Below are 18138 nucleotides of genomic sequence, written 5' to 3'. Positions count from 1 at the left end.
TGGTCTTTTAATCTTTGGTTTACAGTAGCAGATAACCATTCTATATTGACAAAATTATGGTTCTGCCAGACATATTGTAGCCCGCACATGTTCAAAATTCTTTGAATACAATCAATCCATGGGCTTTTACAATCGCTATTAAAATGTTGTGAAAATAAATATCTGTACACTGTATATACAATTTTGTTCTCGGGGCTTATTAGCATCCCAATACAAAGATATAATAAATTAGATGTGTACGTACACAACATAAAAAAAGGTCAGTGGATAAAATGGCAGTTTACATATATGCATTTGACATGTATATAATCAACACAAAAGTAAAATAGTCCAATCGCGGCTCGGTATTGTTCAATTTTGTCACCACCTTAAGGTAGGTCCCTACTCAGGATTTTTGTGGTTAAAGTGATGGGTTTTTTTCATTAATGAAGTAGAATAATACCTTACGTAATAAAAAATCCCCAAAAATACATGCTATTTTCTTTTATCACTAGAGTCTCCAGAAGATGCATACCCCCTTCTTCGATCACATGATTTCAACCAAAATCATTATTTGGCTCATATTAAAATAATATCACAGCAAAACAAAGATTCAAATGTTTTAATTAATCATTAAATATGTAAAAAAGTAATAACAAGTGTGATGATTATCATTATTTGATTGATTAAAATTGAATTTTAAAATGAAATATTAAACAAATGCTATTTCAAAATTTTTACATAATTTCACATTTTTTAACTTATCTTAAAAAATTTATGGTTAAACACCATTTTTTAAACTTTAAAATATTAGATTTATGTCTACTGCAACTAAAAAGCAAAAAAATATAGGACTTCACATGCTTTTATTTTTTCTACGACCTTTAGAACACACATACCCCCTTATCAAATGCAGCTAAACAAGTGTCACGAACACAATTTAAAAATACATCAGAAAACAGCATTTTATTTCTTTGCTGTGATAAACCGTAAAATATTCTTCTTTCAAAACTACATGTATTGAGTACAAATCAATTTTTTGGATAAACGGTACCTTTCCTCTCCATATATAAACACAAACGTACTAAAATCTCGCGTACTAAAAATTCATGATTTCCAACTATTGGACTCAATAAGATCAACACCTTTATATACTTGTAGACATTATTTACACTTGACTGCTTCTATTATATTCAGAATTATCAATTAAACATTAAAAATTAGGGCAAAAAACAGTAAATCCAAACAAATATCGTTTTCGATTTTAAAGCTTATTATAGCTGCTTAATTGATGACGCGTCTGAGTACCTTAAAAGTCATGTTAATAAACGTGATCGAAACAAAGAGAGAGCACTGCGATTGAAAAGACAGGTGTGAATTCATATATGTACCTAACGACCATGACTTTTGTTGCGTAACATCAAGACAAAATTTGAAGGTAAAAAACAGTAAGCAAATACTTGGAAAAGTGTGTGCAAACAAATAAAGAATGCAAAGTGAAAAACAAGAATGGAACAAATGAACAAAAACAAGAAATGTAAAAAAAAAAAAAGAAAAAAAAAGAAGTACAAGTATTGGCCTAAAGTACAATATAGGTAAAGAAACCAAATTGATAGCCATTGGAGACAAAAATGGGAAAGTATGAATAGGTTACAAAAGCTATAATACTACTATAAAGCAAACAAAATTGTAGCTATGTAATTTAACCACAACTATTATATGTAACTTGGTTGTACATAAAAATATAAATTGCTACCAAATAATTTTGCATGTAGGAAAATGAGCTTGCATGTTTGAGATGGTAGGTTTAATAAATTTTTGAAGTCGACGCAAAGACACCGAAGAAATGCTATTTTCACCACAATGCATTACGATTACGCAAGGTTGACCAAACTTGCTGACCATGTTATGCAGAAAGGGTTCAAGGTCCTCCCAGATACAAGTACTAGTGTTTAATTAAATGCGAATGCGCAACCGATGCAGAATGAATAGGTTTAAATGTGGAGGTTCTAAATCCAAGAAATTAATTGCTTTGAGTAAAAACTGACGTAAATTGGTATGGTGTGAGGGGTTTTGAATTGAGATGGCAAAAGAGGGTCGACTTTAATTTTAAAATATTGCAAAATTGACATTGACTAGAATAAATTTGTCTAATCAAGGACATAACCCTGTCAAACTTACTTGACTTGGAATTTACAAAGTCGACTAAGGCCATGTTGTCGGTATTTATTGATAATTATTTGGCTGGTAATTGTTCTGACCATAACCATATAGCTACAAGGATAGGTACATGTATGAGTTTTAAGTCCATATAGGAAATGTCTATGCGCAACTCTAGGTCCCATGTACTAGGCCATACTAAAACAGTCCAATGATTGTTTAAAAATGCGCCTCCACCGCAAGAGCCGCAACTGTCAGTGAAAAATTGTAAAGTATCGTTGTTGGACCAAATTAATTCTGGAAATGGAGTTTTTACCATTTAATTTTTCCAGGAAATCTAATCATACACTAACATTCTGTTTCATTGGATATGTGATTTTTATAAAGCGATGAGGCTTTATACCTATTGTAGCATTGTAGAATCTGTTGTTGAATGCTCTACTGCCGGGAAGTGCTTTTATTACTAAAAAAAAATTGAGAGAACCTATACATGAGACTGCATTTCTCTCAAGGTTAACCTTTTTTGCATTAAGTGCGTAAATAAGTTTTTCTTGAGGTTCAGTAGATTTGTCATCAGGTATAAATATCGTATAGTTAATCGTGGCGATACCTAGGCCAGGGAACGTCAACTTTGTACAGGGACCTTGAGTTTTGTTGTGGTTAATAGGTACTCCTACTGTGGAATCATTAGAATTCGTGGTGGCTCAATTTTCGTGGTATTTGTGGGTAGCCCTCCCCCACAAATTTAAATCCTCACCGAAAACAATTTTAGAAAGAGTTATCTTTGTTACTGAAAAAGTAACCGACGCATCCCCATGAATAAGCAAAAGAGTCATAATGAAAATTTAAATGATTCCAAAGTATTTGTTGACCAGTTTGTTTAAAAACTTGTACGGTCTTTAATATAACTAGCTTGTGATTTTTTGTTCACATATGAACTAGAAATCGTCAAGAAAATGAATAATGATATTATTGCCCGCTCTTCTAGAAACCAGCCAATGGAGAAAAGTAGAAAACTGTTCAAACGTTGAGCAAGCGATTGCGCAACCAAATGGCATACATTTATCAAAATAGTATTTTTCATCAATAAACATGTCTAACAAACAGAAGTCTAATGGATGGATTGTTATAAGTCGGAAGGAACTAAACAAATTCATTTTGCAAAGTTCAGAGCCCTTACCCTGAGACAATATTATCTCTATTACTTGATCGACAGAATAATACGAAACGGAACATATTAGTAATTCATGCTCAATACTCTGCTGTTGACATTGTTACCAACGGGTGCAGATAGATTTATAAGCCTCAAACCACCGTCTTTTTTTGGTAACACACCTACTGGGTTACACCTTAAATTAGCTACAGGCGGATTTAAAATGGACCTGACTATCGCTCCAGTTGAACTTCTTTCTGAATGATGCTTTAGAGTTGAGGTTTATGAGAAACTGCTGATTTTATTTTTTTGTAAGGTTTTTGGAGTCCTTAAACCCGTTACATGCAGGTAAAACCAGTTTTGATACCCATTAAGCAAAGAGGTTGTTATATTTTACAGGGATAATCCACCAGGCATTTTTAAGGTTGTGAATATCAATTGGGGAGTAGCCTAGGCCCCATATATCTCTGTCTAGGGAGTTGTGGATGGAATCTAGATCTGATGGGACTTTGATAGGGATTACGTTGATGACCTGAGTTGAATTACAAGTTTTGTTGTGTATTATTGGCCTGAGGAGGTCATTCCAGCCTGCATAGTACGAGTGTAAGTTTTGTGGCAGTACATGCATGAATGTTAGAATAAACATGGGTACTTTGCGCAAGAGCCCCTGAACTTATAATCGTAACATTTCAAAGTGGAAGGAGGCTGAGTGGTCATTGGTACTTGTGATGACATACCGGTATATACATGTAACAGCCAGAGTTCAGCATCGACTGAGCCCCAGTGGGTGGACGTATACTTAAACATTTTTAATCTGAATTGCCTGTCATACTCAATCCAACTTTCTGAAGGAGGACTGCGATTGGCCCCCAAACCTATAGTTTGCTGGCGAATATTAAGAATACATCGGTCCATGATTGAATTGAAGTGATTTTGTTTCGATTGGGCTTCGGTTGACGAACCAACTGACCTTGATCCATAGCAATTTTTTGTTGATCCCCCGGATCAATATCTGATAGTAGGACTTTAATCACGTCGATATACTGTTTTTCACATATTTTGTCCTTGGTTGTTTGCGGAACATGAAGGCCAAGGTTATCGGATACGCTTACAAGGTGGAGTAGGATTACTGGTATTGAAGCCTAAAGGGACCACTGGGATGGATGTGGGAATGCCTAAAGACAAGTGGGGATAGATAGCATTAAAATAATTTGGAAAGCTATTGGCAAGCGTTAGCATGCCTGACGTGCATGGAAATGCGTCGCTTTGCTTACCGGGTGGGTTGGATACAGATGACCCAGAAGCAGAACTTGATGGGATAACAAAGGTAGGAACATATGCGGATCCTGAAGCAACACGAGAGGGCGAGCATTGCGGCATTGAAACATTATTTCATTTTTTTAAAAACTGTCCATATTCTTCGGTGACATTTTCTGATTTTGAGCCAAATTTATTCAAACAAATTTTTTTCATTTATCATAATAAATAAATCTAGAGTACTGCAATTTTTCAGTAACATCGAAAAATATTAAATATCAACAGTATAGGTAAAGGAACAGCAGCTTTTTTTACATATTTTATGTAAAATTTGATTTATTAACTGTTTGAAAAAAGTAATATACATGTACCTTGTGATAGAACTTGCGCTTTAAGTCAGTCCTCGAAACTTTCTCCGGCAGCATTTTTTCTTGCGTTTCATTCGACACTTTAATTTTTTTTCAGATGAAGTGATGGGTATTCAAAGAGGAGTATATAATGTACAGAACTTGACCGGGTTGAAATTAAAAACAAATGGAAAGTCCTTTTTTCCAGAGATTTGTAAAGAACTCGATCGGTCATTGTGAATTATTTCGTAAACTTATGAATATTTTATTTGGCTTGAAAATAAACACTGCATGTGGAAATAAAAAATTGTTTTATTAACGTATAAAAGTAAATACAAGTATTACATAAAAAATAAATTAATATATATATGATGACGTTTTGATGAGATTAACTTGGACAAAATACAAGGAGCAAATGTTAAAGCTTGATGTTTGAATGAAATCAAAAGTAACTGAAAACACAAACAACTGTGAGTTAAAACATATTTTAAATTTGACCTGATGAAAATTCAGGGCCAAATTCTTTATTATATTTTGTTAGTTAGTTAGTTTGCATACTTAACCCTTTCCGAGTCATACGATTTACATGTTCTCTGCTGATACTCGGTTGTCGAGATGCAAGTTATAAAGTAATTAATTTCCTAAATAGGGGACAATCACACTTTGCAGTACATATCACAAGAAATATTGGTTCTTGCTTGTGGGATGGACATATATACATTTGTATTTATCAACTGTATAAAACGACCCTCCTCGCATGTCTAGGTTTTGTCTGCTTTAATTCCTCCATTGAAAAACAATTCTTGAATTCTTTTATGGTGTAAATGCTTGATTTGTTTTTGCATTGGAGGAATGAGTATTATCTATCTTGAATAATGACGACTTCCGGTGTGAATTACGCAAGCTGATGATGATGATCAGAAGCTGAATTAAGATAACAGCTACCATAACCCCGACAGTTATATAAAATTGTTGCATCGGTATGGTATCTAAACAGAAAAAAAGGTGAAGAGAACATTACAGATATATCTATTATCTTTTTAATTTGTATAAATCTCAAATTTTATCAACTAAGATAAATTACATGTCTTGTTTATCCCTAAACCATCAGGAATACTTACCATGAATTTTTACATCAGCAATGACAGAAAATTTTTCTTCGTCTTCGATTTTAAAGTCTCCACAAGTTGGAAAATGTTTAGGGGTCTTTGGAAGATAAGAAAAGGATTCGTTAAGAAGCATGGCCATTCCATCTGAGGCATGAAGCTCAATGTGGCAGTGCATAATCCACAGGCCAGGATTATCTGCCCTGATTCTTATCACAGCATAACCACCGCTAGGAATTATAAGTGTATCTTTTCGCGGCGGGTTTTGTAGTTCCAAACCAGGCACATTTCCATTCAGCCAGGTCTGGTTTGACCATGATGCATTGTTACAAAAAGATTTCTGAATAGGGACCCCGCCCCTACAATCAATGTCTGAATTTTGAGCTATAAATTTACCGGTGGTTTCGTTGTATTCTGCATATCCCATTTTAAGAACATAGAATGAATGACCATGCATATGTACCGGATGAGCCCATCCACGCCCAACGCCCATATTCAGCAACACCATTTGAACTGTGTCGCCGTGATCAAGAGAAAGGGCGTTCGTACATTTACAGTGCTTCTGATCTTCGCAGTGAACGTGTTTGCAACCTGTCGTTATTTGTTGTGGCTGGGATACTCCAGAAACTGGGGGAAATTCCATTGCTATACCATTGACTGAGCTTGGAAAGCTAGTTACTCCTGGAAATGCGTAATTAAGGAAATATTCTTTAAATTTTCCATCGACCACTGGTGGCGCAGGATCGTTGGATGCTGACGAACGAAGTTGATCAAATCGGATACACTCTGTGAACTCATTCTTTGGGAAATAAGTAAATGGACAATTAATGACAACACATTTATCTTGTTCAGTGCACACTTTTCGAGCAGTTGTTGGTTCCACATCAGGTGCATCATCGTATCGTAAGATTGCCTCTGCTATCGTATATCTGGGAGTCACCTCTAATGTTTTCCCGCGAATCCAGTAGTTTCCAATAGATTGATTTGCATTTATAACAAAATCGAATCTCTCTCCTGGATTTATGACGAATGATTCAACAAGAGTTGGTCGAATGGGGTATCCATCCGATTCTATAACACTTAACATGTGATTGTCTACTGAAACTCTAAATGGAAAAAGAGCACCTACACTGATGACACGAAATCGATAAGAAGTATTTTGTTTTACGTTAAAAACTTCTAAAGGAGCTTCGTTGTGAGTTCCGCTCTCTAGATCGGAGTAAAAGCGGCCCCTCCCGTTAATGAGTCCGGATTGAGCTTTAAAAAGACTGAAGAAGCTACCGTCTAAAGATTGAGAAGGGGTGTACTTTGTTCTATTTTCGATTATTCTGTTGACCATTAGTTGGTATCCCATATCCCCTCCCCAGTCGTGATTCCAGTCTTGGATTTGCATGATGTGTTCTGGAAGAGGATCGGGTTCGTTTTTACGTACGACAAACGCTCCTAGTAGTCCGTCAACTCGTTGGGAGCCTACGTGGGAATGATACCAAAATGTACCAGGAGGGTACGCCTTAAATTTGTATGTAAACGTTTGTCCCGATTCGATGGGACACTGAGATACAAAGGGGACTCCGTCCATGAAGGGAGTTCCCGACTGGTGGAGACCATGCCAGTGGACCGTCACTGTATCAGAATGTAAGTGGTTTTTCACGTGAATGATCACTGTCTGTCCCTCGTAAACGATGATGTCTGGTCCGGGAAGACTTTGATTGGCGACAACCAGAAGTTTTCTAACCTCCCAACCATCCCCTGAAATGATGTCCTCCTTGGGCACAGGATCTGCATTTGATGTGTTGGTCACGTCGTACTTGTAGAGCTTGCCTTGTTTGGGGTACACTGCAAGTGTGTCCCGGTTAAACATCGTTAAGTAGTGCCCAATACTGAGAGAGGTTTCGCAAATTTTGGCTGTTTTCTCGCAGGTATAGCCGATCACGGGAGACACTAACAGAAAAAGCAGGAGGGTTGACGACAACATAGCGATATTCTGTAAAAAATAAAACACCCCACAACTATAATGATTTTCATTACCATAATAATGATAATAATGAAAAAATTGAGCTTGCTATTTGGTTTTTTAATAATTTGGGGGTATTTTTATGTCTCATTTTTACTGGTTGGCTGAATTCAATCAGTTATAAGACTTTATGAGTTATTGTCGTGTACTATAAAAGATGTGGGATAAGATAATGATTTGAACTGGAAATGCAATGCAATGTATGTAAATATTTGATATTCAAGAAAACATCTGATATTGTGTGTATATGTATACTTTTTAAGAGTTGATTTTAATCAACTCTCCTATGCACTTACTCTGGCAAACCGAAAGTGAAACAGTATTTGGACCTAAGCACAAATCATCACCGCTGACAAGACTTAGTTCTTGAAAATAATAGAAAAATTCGATGTAATATATGCTGAAGCATTGTTTTTCAAGGAACCTTATCTATAAACACTTTGAAAATAGTCAGATTTTATATAATAGGAACAATTTAGATATTTTTGTAGTCTTATGTGTTCCTACGCCAGAGTTAAATAGAGTCTCGTTCAACCAGACGCTCGACTGTCTCCATTTATCTCCGACAGGCAGAGAGGCTGTCTTGCTTGTCGGAGATTAACGGAGACAGCCGAGCGTCTGGTTGAACGAGACTAGAGTTGGATGTCAATAGTGCCTGGATCCATGCGATTCTTAGAATTGTTTCGATTACTAATACATAGTTTGAAATTTATCTTTAAATATAACATAACATGGTTCATATGAGGTTTCTCGAAATTCTTGTCTGAAAAGTCTAAAAATTCATATAATAGAAAAGCGTAATTCAAATACAGATTAGAAACTAATTGCCATGCAAGATAAGTTGATTTTAAGATAAATGATAATCGATAAAATCAACTCCCGTCAGTACTTCAGTACTTTGATTACTTATAAGGTCTTTTGTGTTAATGTAACATCATAACTCAAGAATCAAAAAGTTATTGAAAGAAAAACTTTCATACTTATCTTAGATATAATATTTTGTTAATATAACAAAAGTTTCCATCATATGTAAACATTTCTAAAATGAATATGTTACAAATATCGATCCGGGGTTTTCTATTAAAGCAAAGTGCGCTAATTCACTTAAAAGTTGAAGTCGTTTTTCACAAACATTCAAACACTAGAAAGTAGGTTCTCGGAAGATAGCGATTGGAAATACAAATTAAAGATTTTACTTCAGATACTGCTGTTTGAAATAAGACAACCATTCAGATTATGTTTTTATAAAATAAAATTGGTATTTTTAATTATTCATTATTAGAACAAATTTTTTTTTCTGTTGTTTAAAGTTGGACTGGATACAATAAAGCTATAGATAGTATAATTTCGTCAATTTTAAATAAGAAAAAGCATGTATTTGATTACTTCTAAAAGTTACATTTATGCTTTAAATTACAATGCTCAATCAAAATTTAAGATTAGAATATTTATTTTCCTGCCAGGGAAGTAATATGCCTCCATTTAAATATCAATCTATCACTTGACATCATCACAACAATCTTTAATCCAGTCGTAAAACTTAAATTGTAAACATATATAAATTTCGTATGTGTACCATCAGAAACAAAGAAATAGAAATAAAGCAATTACATAGATATTACGTTAAGAAGCTACGATTTTATATTGATTTGACGTAAAATAAATAGATGCTTTAATGACCTAACTGATATTGTAAATGCGATGGGTCCGTCATATCTTTGTTTTTTAAAAAAAACAAACTTTTAAACATAATCAACATAAAAGTTAAACCCATTTCTTCCCCAAAAAAGTCGAAAACATCATTTTTACGTATAAAAAAGTAATGATGTTCATGTATATAATTTATTTACCTTATTTATTTTTTGAAACTCCAATCGATAAAAATAACGTTTTAGAACATTATTGAAAAATTAAAAAATCATAATGATTAATATAGATAGCTTACTTTAATTAGATATTTCAACTTGATTATAATGTTGATAAGTGTTGTCATCACCAGCAAATTATTAGACCGATAAAAACAATTCGTTTTTGCTGCAAAATAACAAAAATACAACGAGATCACTTTTAGAATAAGTTTAACTCTTTCCCTTGTCCTTTCCTCCAGTAATCTTCAATCAAATGTGAGTTCATCCTAGATTTCAAGCATCAGAATCTTATCTTCTTTTTTAATGTTTTGTTGGTTTTTTCCTTTACACATTTTATTTTACATTTTCATTCGATATACATGTATACTTGATATTTAGAAAATTATTTTCTACATCCTGCTTACCTTTGCTTGTGCCATGTACGAGAATGGTACATTGCAGCAATTACCATCTAATATAAAGGTAGACACCTTCTTAGTAATAGAACTCTTCCTCATTGCAAGACTGTTAGTATGAGCTATATTTAACTCTTCCTGGTAGACCGGTTGCAGCTTACGTGATGGTATCAAGTGCAGATTACTAATAATTCGGTATCTTGATAAAGTGTGGTTAATGATTTTTATCAAAGTTTGAAAAGTTTCGATCGATTAAACACATGCATTTATTTCAAAAAGTTCAACAAAGATAAAATATGTCTTCAGTACTCCAACTTGCTCATTGTACAATATTTTTGCACAATTCTACATTGATCACGTTTCCTCGTCCCAGCAATGATGAGGCGATGTGGGATGATATATACGATCGTTTACCTCCCTCAAAAAGATACGTTACAGAAAAAATGGTTCTGCAAAATTGACAAATCTTTAGGACAAATAGGATGGACATGGGCTATACCTGTTGCACCCCTTTGTGATTTGATAGATAAATCTGATATTCAAAACAACTGTTATTACAAGTTTTAATGAAATGGATGACATGGAATACAGTAAAACACGGTTATAGCGAACACGCTTACAATCAATTGACGCTTTCAACGAAATGACTTTTTCCCCCGTGACTTTATTTTGTGTTGTAAACTTAATGGATATAACGAATTACGCTTATAACGAAGCAAAATTGCCCGTCCCTGGCCCTTCGTTATAAACGTGTTTAACTGTTTTTTGCTTTGTATGTTTTTCTGAAATTGAACTATTCTTACATGTTCTGTACAAAGTGGGAGAATTAAACAAAACACTTCTCGGCATAACTTCTGGTTAGGTTACCATGAACATTCTAGAAACTTATAAATCAATTTGCTTCTGTTCATTGTAGGGCTCATTTGTCATCCTACTTTTAAAAGATTCATGACAACCATCAAAATTTAATCTGGGAAATATGATACATGAAAAAGTAAAATGACTCCTGGTCTGGTTTTCTTTCCCCATTGAACTCCACTGAAGTCATTCTATATTACATACATGAATCTTCTTTTCATTACATGGGTTACCTCGAAAAATCGCGTTTAGTGACATTTTATACATTGTTCTGGGTGTTTGTCGGTTTAAAAAAGGGGATTGTATGATTTTGGGTTTTTCCCCCAAAACAAGGTATTCAACGGAAAAGAAAATCGTTAATTTTAAACTCAGTAACAGGACAATTTTGATCGAAGGTGGAATGCAGCTTTTTTCAATGTTTAAACATTGAATCTGTTTTTATTTATATTTACAATGCATTTCTTTAAAGTAGAAAAAATAAATTGATTTATAGTTTTAACGTTTATTATTTCTAACCTTGAATTCTGCTGTGAATTGATACGCAATATGGATATCCTATAGAATATGTTAGGATGGGGCAGGTTGACAATTTATCTATTTATAACAAGAGAGAGAATAACCATACTGGTTTAATCTCTCCAAGTCCAATTTGTTGGGGGGTGGGGGGGGGGGGTCCTATAAGAAATGAATACCAGTTTGAATCTTTTTTGACACTGTGACTTGAATTTTGATACTTTCAATTTTGTACGATAACAACAATTTCTAAATCAATAGTAACTCAAACTTTGGGATTTTGTTTTGATAATATTCCACGGATTGAAATTAGCTTACGTGCAGTCACATTTCTTTTATCTTTTGATTTAGATAAAGAAATCAATTAAATTAATATGGCTATAGATGTCTGAATATTAAAAATTCAGGCCTCCATTGCATGACTTATTTAAACTTTAACTTGGTTAATTTATCACATCTTATTATTTAATTTTTTGTCTGCTGAATAGAAGGACTTTATGCAAGCTTTTGTTCAAGTAAATAGTAAGCAATACATGTTATTGCCCTTTTGTTCTCTACATTTAAAGTGAAATACTTCCTGTTTGAAAGAATTACATTGTCGTGCACAAGCATAAAATATCGGGTATAATTTTAATACTTGATATCTGGTGCCCAGTTATTCATCTCGTGAACGTTAAACAATATCTAATTGCAAGAACGATGAGGAACCTCGCACTAAGCCCAGGCATGATATATGTATATGCATATCAACAATTTGATGTTGCGTTTCTCAGCAGCGTTATTTCAAAAATAAAGTTGAAGTAATAGAGAATAAAACATGGCAAAATCTGTATCACATCCCATATCAACCCGAGACTCCAATATTAGCCTGAGGGCCGAAAGCCAGAATGCCTATATTGGGCAAGGGTTGATATCATATTTACACATGTAACGTATTCATTGTTTAAATTAGAGATTTTGTTTTTACTTCTCAGTTCCTTAACCAATGTTAAGTAAGAATTCAGTCCTTCTACTTTATTTATTAACCATTAATACAAAATTTTACACATGCCAAGTTAAACCACAGGTAGATAAAACTGAATGCTACCAATACAAATAGATTGGTAGTCTGAATGAAGATTAATACATTCATTATGTAGACCTTTAATTTCCGTCATTTATGATGTAATATTACATGCATATCCTTATAAACTATTTCTCTATTTTACAGAAGCATATGATGAAATAATATAAGGTAAAAGGACTATTGTATTTTCTGAATAAAAAAAAATTGTTGAAAGTTTTTAAAGTATCATAAACTACAGACATAAAACTGCTGTAGTATATACTAGTATCGATGACGTCATTATGTACAGTCTTTAAACTTATAAATATCCAGATTCTGATCGATGTAGTACCGATTTGTAATTTTCATTTAAAAAGATTCAGGAGAAATACTCATATTGCACAAGGTAAGCCATGATTTGAGTAAAATAACTCTTGCTGGTGACCATCATATTTATGATTCATAACAAAAGGTCAAAGACAAACACGACACATTTCTCTAACTTTTCCCAATGGAATATATATTTGAGTATAAAAAGAACAAATTCATCCCTTCGTGTGCCAATTGTTTCTTGTTCTGTCCGAGATTTTGTTCAGAAATACATCTTATCAGAATTCTACTTGTTTAAAGTAGATTGAAAATAGTTTGTCTTTGAATTATAAACAGATTTAGTTTGGCTACTTGATGCTCTTTTTGCCTTCATAATCATAAGGATAGCGATAAACCTACCTTTGCATGCAATAAGATTTTGAGACAGGGTTCATGATGTACTTTATTAACTACCTCTATTGTCTGTATATACAAGTATTTGCTTATAAAGACATCATTGAGATAATCATGCTTTTCGTAAAGTTACAAGTCTCTTTAAAATTCACCCGTTACTTTTCCCCATAAGATATTATGCATTGATATTTAATGTGTTCTTGTGTTATTCGCTAAATCTTTTGTACATGTACATTCTAATTCATAAGTTAAATAAAGAAAAAAATATATTCTTAAATTTTGAGACCATGTGAATTCTGTTTAAGCTTATATTTAAAATCATAGAATCTTGGTCCATTTCAAAAACAACTCAAGAGTAGTAAAAGAGATGATTCACGCTTTTTGCTAGAGAAAACTTTGAGAAGAAAAGACCTGTAAATATTAGGAAGCAAAAAATGGTATCATTAACCAAAATATAATTAAAAAGAAACTTAAACGATGTATGAGGTGTGAGTTGAAGATTTGGCAATAACGAATTGTAATTCATATTTCCTAAGGTGCTTGATAAAATCATTAATATACCTTAAAAACCGTTTAAAAATTATTTTGGATATTGCGTATATAAATTTTAGCAATATAATAATATGTTTGCAGCCAGAAGAATTTCTCTCGTTTATCTAAAAAAAAATAAAAGAAATAGAAAAAAATCACAAAAATAATTGAAAGGCGAGATAGACCTCTTGTTCATGAATTATATTTCAAAACAGATTCGTTATTGATCTATCAAAAAATATATTTAATGTTTCGAGCCAATGCTAATATCAGCCTGATCAGATACAAAACCTTTCACTTCCCGAAAAGTTAAGAACATAAATGCCCTCGCTTATCTAGAAAGGTATAATATTGTACATTGTCTTCTTATGCTAAGCTATAGATACATGGAAGGACGATATGTATCCATGTAAGAATTGAAGATATGTATCTATGTAAGAATTAAAACCAAAGCTAAGATAAAATCAACGATGAATTAAAAGAAATAATTGGAAATTTTACAAAATTTCAACCTTTTCGAACTCAATCACATGTTTAAGTTACTCATAACATTCATAGGTACTATTATAAAAGTTTGGACGAGGTCTGTTTTGTTAGCTTGTATCATGACCTCAAATGGAGAGTCTCGTACTTTCAGTTTCAGTTCCTGGTTGTCAAAATGCACATAGCGATCAATCGTCAATCGTTCGATGATAAAAGTAAACAAACCAATTGAAGCTTTCAAATTTTCTATCACAATATCAATATTAGTTACTTGATAGCTGGTAACATTTCACATTTTTCAAAGTTGATCACCTATTTACAGAGGCAGTTTACTTGTTCAAAAGAATGCTACCGACAATTATAATATAAAATGATTCTTGAAAATCTTAGAATTCTTAAACAATCAAAAACGAAAAATGTAAACTGTAAAACATTCCAAAATAAATGTGGGTTGATTAAACGTGTTTGAGATCTAAAATTTGTCAATTTCCACATAACAAAGTCAATATCTTTTAATTCTTGAATAGTATAACCTATATCATGGCAATTCTTTCTTGAAATATATGTTGATATGATTTTAAACATGCAGTTTAGCTTAGAACCTTTCATTTACTGTGTTATTGTTATATCATTGCATTATTTGATACAAATATATAAAATTGTAGTCTACCTATAAAGTAAACAAATCGTATTTTAATGTATTACCATACCATAGTATAGCATTTGATATTGTATTCTACTTACCGATATTAATGAAATGCTACAAAATTCAGTCCTTCAATGCAATGTTATATCACGTTATATCACTTCATATGGGCTGCATCCTAAATTACTATATTAATTCATATATTACTATATTACTAATATGAACTATTTATAAAGTATGACAATTAATGTGCCATGTTACATTTTCAATATCATATAACATGGAACAATACAATATCGTATATAAAAAAGCACCATATTTATATCATAGTATATGATTTAACTTAATCGATATGATATTGTTTATGTTTATAACAGAAATCAAATTGAATATCAGATTATATGATACGAACAATATTGTATCATTTGTAATTGTATTATGTTACATATGATAAAAGAAGATGGGGGAATAAGAGGGCGCAAATGTCCATTCGGTTTAGTAGTGAAATACAATTTTAAATTTATTTTTCCCCAATTAAATCTATTCAAATATATTAAAACTATATAATACAACTTTGCAAAGCAAAATTTCTAACTATAGTCAGTTTTAATATATTTAATAATAAATAAGAAAAAAAAAACGTAACCACTGAGCCATTTCAGACACAACAAAGAGGGCTTTTTAAATATTATGTGTGACTAAGGTCAGGAACTACCGGTCCTGTATTATTTTTTCAAAACGTTCAGTTGTTGGGATACAAAATGATATTTTTTTAGTATAGTGGGTCATCTCTCCCCGTTTTTGTTGATTGAAATCGGCCTTAATTCGACTATGACAAAATATGGAACACAGACCCACTCTATAAAAGAAAATGTCTTGAAGTTATAAAAAAAAATGACAGTATTTGCAGGTTTTGATACGTATACGCCTGTTTGAGTCAACATATTCCAAGTATTGAACATACCTAGAGGTTAAAAATCAATGATTCGTTAAATATATATTGTCTTAAATGATTTTTGAAAAACCCATCAGATTTATTGACACTTTAATTTTTCAGTAGCCTGTCCGACCGCGTATGGGCATTTTACACGCCTTATCCACCCATCTTCTTTGTTACACATCACTTTATTTTGACACATACTATGATGCAATATCATACCATTCTGTATCATATCATATTTCATATATCCACAATCACATCAACCAAGCCAGAATGAGAGAGGAAGTAGTTTATTGACTTAAAAAATAGCATCTGGAAAATCAAGATCACGTTTTGCTTTTAAAGCTAGTGGAATGCCATATATTAAAAGGACAATCAAACAGTTGAGGTCGAGGTTTGGTTTGAATAAATTTTAAAATTTTTAAAAATTTTCTTTTTTATTGACATTTAATATTTCAGAATAAACACGTAGGTATAAGTTGTTACATATTCATTTACCGTATTGATTTGATTCATTCATTAATTTTTGAAATTCAATATGCAAATCACTCCTTAGAAAGCTTAACTGATGGTATGTAGGAAAGTGTTTTAAGACATGAAAAAAGAAAAAAAGCGCAGGACGGCACATTCAGGAAGAACAATGGTGATGATCGTGATGAATATTTCAAACATGACAAAAATGGATTTATAAAAGTTGACATTTTTCACAAGCAAAATGTTTTTTAAACATTCCTTTCGTTGTCTCTTTTTAGAAAAAAAAAATTAACATCTTTGGTAATTTACAGCAAGCTTCGTATCTCAATTATGTTTATTATCACAGTTACATGACTCATACAAGTAATAATGGATATAGGACAAGTATTTACTAGATATGTAATAAGTTCCAACACTCAAACCTTCTTTGAACTGTTCCAAAAAATCTTAATTAAGCTATCTGTATCAGAAGCAAGCTACTAAATGTATAGCATAGCATTTGCATAGTTACATTAACCAAGCAAATTTACATGGGTTATGACCAAACGTTTCTTTGATATGAGACCTGCTACAAAAGTTAAAATGTAAATTAATTTGCATAGTCAAATCAGTTGCATAATTCATTCCAGTTTGGTGAAGATAAAACAAATATTTAACAACCTAAATGTGGCCATCAAATGGCACCTGCTCCAAAACTTTAAACATTATCCAAGCACCTTGACTTCCTCCAGTAACTTGAAACCTGTGGCTCAGATTCAGCATCAATACCTGTCAAGTGCATCATCATTAAAAGATAAATCATTCATCCAAGTTTGTTAAAGATATGACAAAAAACAATTTCGATACGGCCATCAAAGGAAACAAGCTCCGAAACCTTTAACCAGCACCAAAAAACTTAAATTCCTTACAGCATTTAAATCTTACGGCTAAGATTCAGCATCAGAGTTTGTTAGTTCTTTGTTGTATTCAAGATTCACCATATAAGCAAGTTTGAAGAAGCTAAGATCAGTTATATCTTAAATATGTAACTTGCTCAAAAAAGTAATTGGACGCCAAGGGTATAGTGTTAAAACCGCGCACGTCTTCTATGTGAGCTAAAAAAACTTCACTTATTTAAAACAATCTGTCGATAAGCTAAGATTTTGGAATATTTTTAAATATTTAATGTAAAATAGAAGCACCATGCCTCCACGTGCACCTCCACTTTATTTTAAACTGTCCAAATGACGTGTTACTTTTGTTATATTTAAACCAGCCTTAAGAGAATTTTCAAAGAAGTAACTAAATTCTTCTAAACATGATAAAACGATGTCAAGTGTGTTGGTTATATCAGATTTATCATTACACACCAGTTAGTAGAGAGCTGCTTATTTTTTGACTGGTTGTGAATGTATGCTTCCCGTGGTTGCAGTGGCTTTTATCATTTTGTGTTGAGGGCTTTCAGTTTCAGTATTGTTTAAAGGTCACGTGTTCGATTATGCCACGTTAATAAGAATGTCTTCACACGCAAATGGAGTGATAAGACCTGTGTTTGAAGACTGTGGCATCTCCATAGTAGTGAAAGATTTTCCAGATAAAGATAACCTGCAAGGAGCTTTACTTTTATGCCTTATCATAAAATGATTTTTTTTAAAAAGGTTTAGAAA

General features: G+C 32.7%; 1 protein-coding gene across 3 annotated transcripts; it reads right to left on the bottom strand.

Annotated features, from left to right (window-relative positions):
- Positions 1-5382: 5382 nt before the first annotated feature.
- Positions 5383-10438, bottom strand: LOC105322366 (uncharacterized). 3 transcript variants are annotated; one of them, XM_066082232.1, is made up of 4 exons: positions 10289-10330; positions 9962-10050; positions 6018-7986; positions 5383-5885 (listed from the first exon to the last, which is right to left on the bottom strand). In XM_066082232.1, the coding sequence occupies exons 2-4, from the start codon at positions 10007-10009 to the stop codon at positions 5710-5712; spliced, it is 2193 nt and encodes a 730-aa protein (XP_065938304.1). In that variant the 5' UTR covers positions 10010-10050; positions 10289-10330; the 3' UTR covers positions 5383-5709. The 3 variants fall into 3 exon arrangements, with proteins under 3 accessions (XP_065938304.1, XP_065938303.1, XP_065938305.1); XM_066082231.1 differs by lacking the exon at positions 9962-10050 and having other exon boundaries at positions 10289-10438; XM_066082233.1 differs by lacking the exons at positions 9962-10050; positions 10289-10330 and adding an exon at positions 8313-8437.
- Positions 10439-18138: the final 7700 nt, after the last annotated feature.

The sequence above is a fragment of the Magallana gigas genome, chromosome 4 (genome assembly GCF_963853765.1).
Source record: "Magallana gigas chromosome 4, xbMagGiga1.1, whole genome shotgun sequence".
Lineage (NCBI taxonomy): Eukaryota > Metazoa > Mollusca > Bivalvia > Ostreida > Ostreidae > Magallana > Magallana gigas.
The sequence above is the reverse complement of the archived record's forward strand: the minus strand, read 5'-3'. Positions and strand labels throughout refer to the sequence as shown.